Source organism: Formica exsecta, unplaced genomic scaffold (assembly GCF_003651465.1).
Source record: "Formica exsecta isolate Colony F162 unplaced genomic scaffold, ASM365146v1 scaffold143, whole genome shotgun sequence".
Classification (NCBI taxonomy): Eukaryota; Metazoa; Arthropoda; class Insecta; order Hymenoptera; family Formicidae; genus Formica; species Formica exsecta.
Genome location: NW_021848758.1, coordinates 143,753 through 147,361, shown reverse-complemented (window position 1 = coordinate 147,361; position 3,609 = coordinate 143,753). Strand labels below are relative to the sequence as shown.

Genomic DNA, 3,609 nt, shown 5'->3' with positions numbered 1-3,609 from the left:
CCTCCCCCCTCTCCGCGGACCCCTCGCCCATCGGTTAGGACGCGGTCCCCCTCTCCCCTCCCCGCGGACCCCTCGCCCATCGGTTAGGACGCGATTCCCCCCCGCCGGTTTCCCCTCGCCCCTCACCCCCCTTCAGAGGACCTGGGTTAGAACTCTCATTGCTATACTAGTATGGGCTACTCGTGGAAGCTTCCATACATACTGGTGATCAGACAAGATTCATAGCTGAGCGGCTGCGGGCGCCAATTTTCAATCGTCTAGTATGATTGGAGCGCTCTGGAGACGTACTGGATATGTCGTCTCTCCGTGGCAGTTATGCCGATTGCATCCATTGAGAGAGATTGCAACATATTGTCGCATATTCTTTCAAGTCTACAAATATGATTTTCTAACAATTATTTGATGGGCTGGAACAACAGTGCCGCTACAACAGTGCCGCTGCAACGGAAGAATGATTAGTTGGTATGTGCCTCCTGCCGCCTTAAATCCCCCCTCCACTTCAGACTGAAGTTAGTTTTAAGTTACTCTGAATTTACATTTGCAGCTCGACAAATAATTGTTAGAAAACAATATTTGTGGACTTGAAAAAATATGCGAGATACGAGTAGCTGAATCGAGAATCGAATCCGAGTCTTTCGTTTTCCGGGCAATTGCTCTTACCATTGAGCTATTCAGACCTCACACTTTATGACACAGTATATACACGACTCTACAACGATGTTGGAATCTCGGTCAATGGATGTAATGCCGATTACCACGAGAGACGACACACCCAGTTACGTCTCCAGAGCATCTCTGAGATAAAGATGTATTTGAAGTGGACGATGTCCACAACGGGTATGTGGTGCCAGTATAAACGCTCGAAGACAAAGTAGAAACTGACCATCCGTGCATTGAAGTCTCTTCGAGTAGCCCATCCTAAACTATTTCGTTTAAGCAGCCTCCTGTTCTGCTCCCAATTAATAATCCGATCTTCCACCATCGCCACGGAGTGGTCTCTAATGAACAGATTACCAGCATCCACGCTGGTACAGATGTTCGCCGCAGACTAAAATGAGGGAGGGGGGAAGGTTTAAGGTGGCAGGAGGTACGTACCAAGTTACTCTTGTTCAGTATATTATTATTATTACATTTTTAATATAATATATTTCATTTACTGTGTAATTGCGCTGAAGATAGTCCAAAAAAAGGATCGAAACGTACGCTTTTTATGATTATGCTTATCATCATTTGGTTAAAATATCAATGTAATTTGATTGTAATAAAACATATGCGCAGAAATTACCGTGCTGGCTCTCAATTGCCTTTTACCGCCTTCGTATGTTTTATTAAAGTTCTGTTATAAATTTCAAAATAATACGTATGTGATATGTATTACAGTTATATCATATAAGTAACTTACATTATATTTTTTGTTACCCGCCTTATACTATTACACAAAACAGTGTTTTTACCGGATATACAGGGTGTCCTAGACCACCCGTACACCCCTTTTCTTTCAAAAACTAAGCATTTTAGAGAAAAACGTTTTGAACAAAAATTGTATGGTTTTGAGGGGAACATAAGATGGTGTCATTGGTTTGACCTTAGATAGCATCGTTAAGGTCAAGTCTAAGACACATTTAATTTCTTAAATGGTTTTTCTCTAAAATGCTTAGTTTTTGAAAGAAAAGAGATGTACGGGTGGTCTAGGACACCCTGTATATACTATATATGTATATACATTTATTTACTTATTGCCAATTATATTAAAAATGTTTTTTTAATAAAATAACATTTTTGCTAACAGTTAGCATTATCAATAACAAAAATAAATATAATTATTTAGTATTGTAATAAAATAATAAAACAAAAATTTCGATGAAGCTCAAATGATAAACCATTAACAAAATAAAGAAGGCCAGTTGAAGCCCAGACACAGTATTTGAGGCATAAAAAATATATTTTATTCAAACCACTATTTAGTATTTATGAAAATCAAACGTTTCGACTCATTTCGAGTCCTTCTCGATGAAATTAAAAAAGTTTAAGTGAATGGCAATGTTTCGCGAGGTGGAACAATACGATAAGCGGTATAGTAGATAAAAAGTAAACAGATTAAATAATATATCTCTAGAACGCATGTAATATGAGTGCATACAGAGTCTTATAATACATGTGATATGAGTGTATACAAAGTCTTACGTACCATTTTTCTTGTATTATAAGACTCTGTGTGCATTCATATCACATGCGTTCTAAGATAAATTATTTAATCCGTTTTATCTACTATTATATATTGCTTATCGTATTGTTCCACCTCGCGAAACATTGCTATTCACTTAATCTTTTTCAATTTCATTGAGAAGGACTCGAGATGAGTCGAAACATTTGATTTTCATGTATACTACATAGTAGTTTGAATAAAATATATTTTTTACGCCTCAAGTACTGCATCTGAGCTCCAATTGGCCTTCCTTATTTTGTTAATTGATTAATTATTTAGTCATTTATGTTGATTTGTGTATATGTGTATACTCTTACACAGATGTTTGTCATAGGTGATCATAGATGAAAGATGCTTGAGAAATGTGCCATTTGGCATGTGTCTTACTAGAATTTAAAATGCAACTCCATTTAAAAAAAATTGAATATCATAAACAATGTGTCGCCTGCAACCATAACAATACTAATTGTGGGTAGATATAGAGGCGTGTTCGCCCTCGGAGGATGACGCAAGGGATAGGTAGAGCGTAATTAGGTGAAGTCAATCAGGCGACTTCTTTTCTGGTTGACAATAAGAAAATATATTTACAGTCTATGTACAATGTTTAATTATCTAAGTTCTGGTGGCCCTGAAAAGGGCCGGTTAAGGGATAACGCTGAGAGCGTTCCCGCTAAGTGATACGTGGCTCGGTGGTGGTGATTCGGAGGGAACCGATATACGGCAGCACAGGTGAGGGTACGCGCCGGAGTCCCTGGTGGCGTGTAGCTGGGCTCTTTGCTGACCGTCTTCATCTGTGTGGCCGTATCCTGAGTCGTGGTCTCCCAATCACTGTCGGGTTGTGTAGCGCTGTCCGTCAATTCCAGTGAGGGACATTGAGTACCGCGATGTATGCGTATGGCCGGCTGCGACTGTGTCCAACTATCTCGGAGGCGGAGTGGTGAGGCCGCTAGCGGTGAAAGTAGCGGCGGCAGGTCCCACGGCGTCGATGGTGAAGTGTATCGCCGTACCCGGATGTCCCATTGGCTCAGGAAGAAGAGTGGAAGTCGGGTGTATTGCACCGGCGCCAGCTCTATACGATGTAGCCTCCACTTCCTGAAGCTGGTGCAAGCTTGGTCGCCTGCAGATCCTGGTGTCCTCTCTCCCTCGATGGAGGGCTGCCGACTAATCCCGGGTGATGTGGGAGGCAGCTGTGGTCGTGGAAGGCTAAGGTCCTTCGGTAATGTCGGAGGCAGCGTAGGCTGTCGCTTTTCCAAAAGAATTCGTAGGCTCGGACTGACTATCGGGCCTACGAATACGAGGAGGTCCTTCCCTGATTCAGAGCGGGCCGCGAATCGAAGTCTTCTCGCAGCGCGCCGTCTTATAAACCCCACTCACTGGATCTCACTTGCTGGCGCCGACTCTCG

At 42.0% G+C, this 3,609-nt stretch overlaps 1 protein-coding gene across 1 annotated transcript in view; it reads right to left on the bottom strand.

The window, feature by feature from the left end:
• Positions 1 to 2,814: 2,814 nt before the first annotated feature.
• LOC115246260 overlaps positions 2,815 to 3,609 on the bottom strand; it is a 4,737-nt gene continuing 3,942 nt past the window's right edge. The window contains exon 6 of the mRNA XM_029824974.1: positions 2,815 to 3,491. Coding sequence (XP_029680834.1) covers positions 2,815 to 3,491 — 677 coding nt within the window. The remainder of the gene's footprint in view (positions 3,492 to 3,609) is intronic.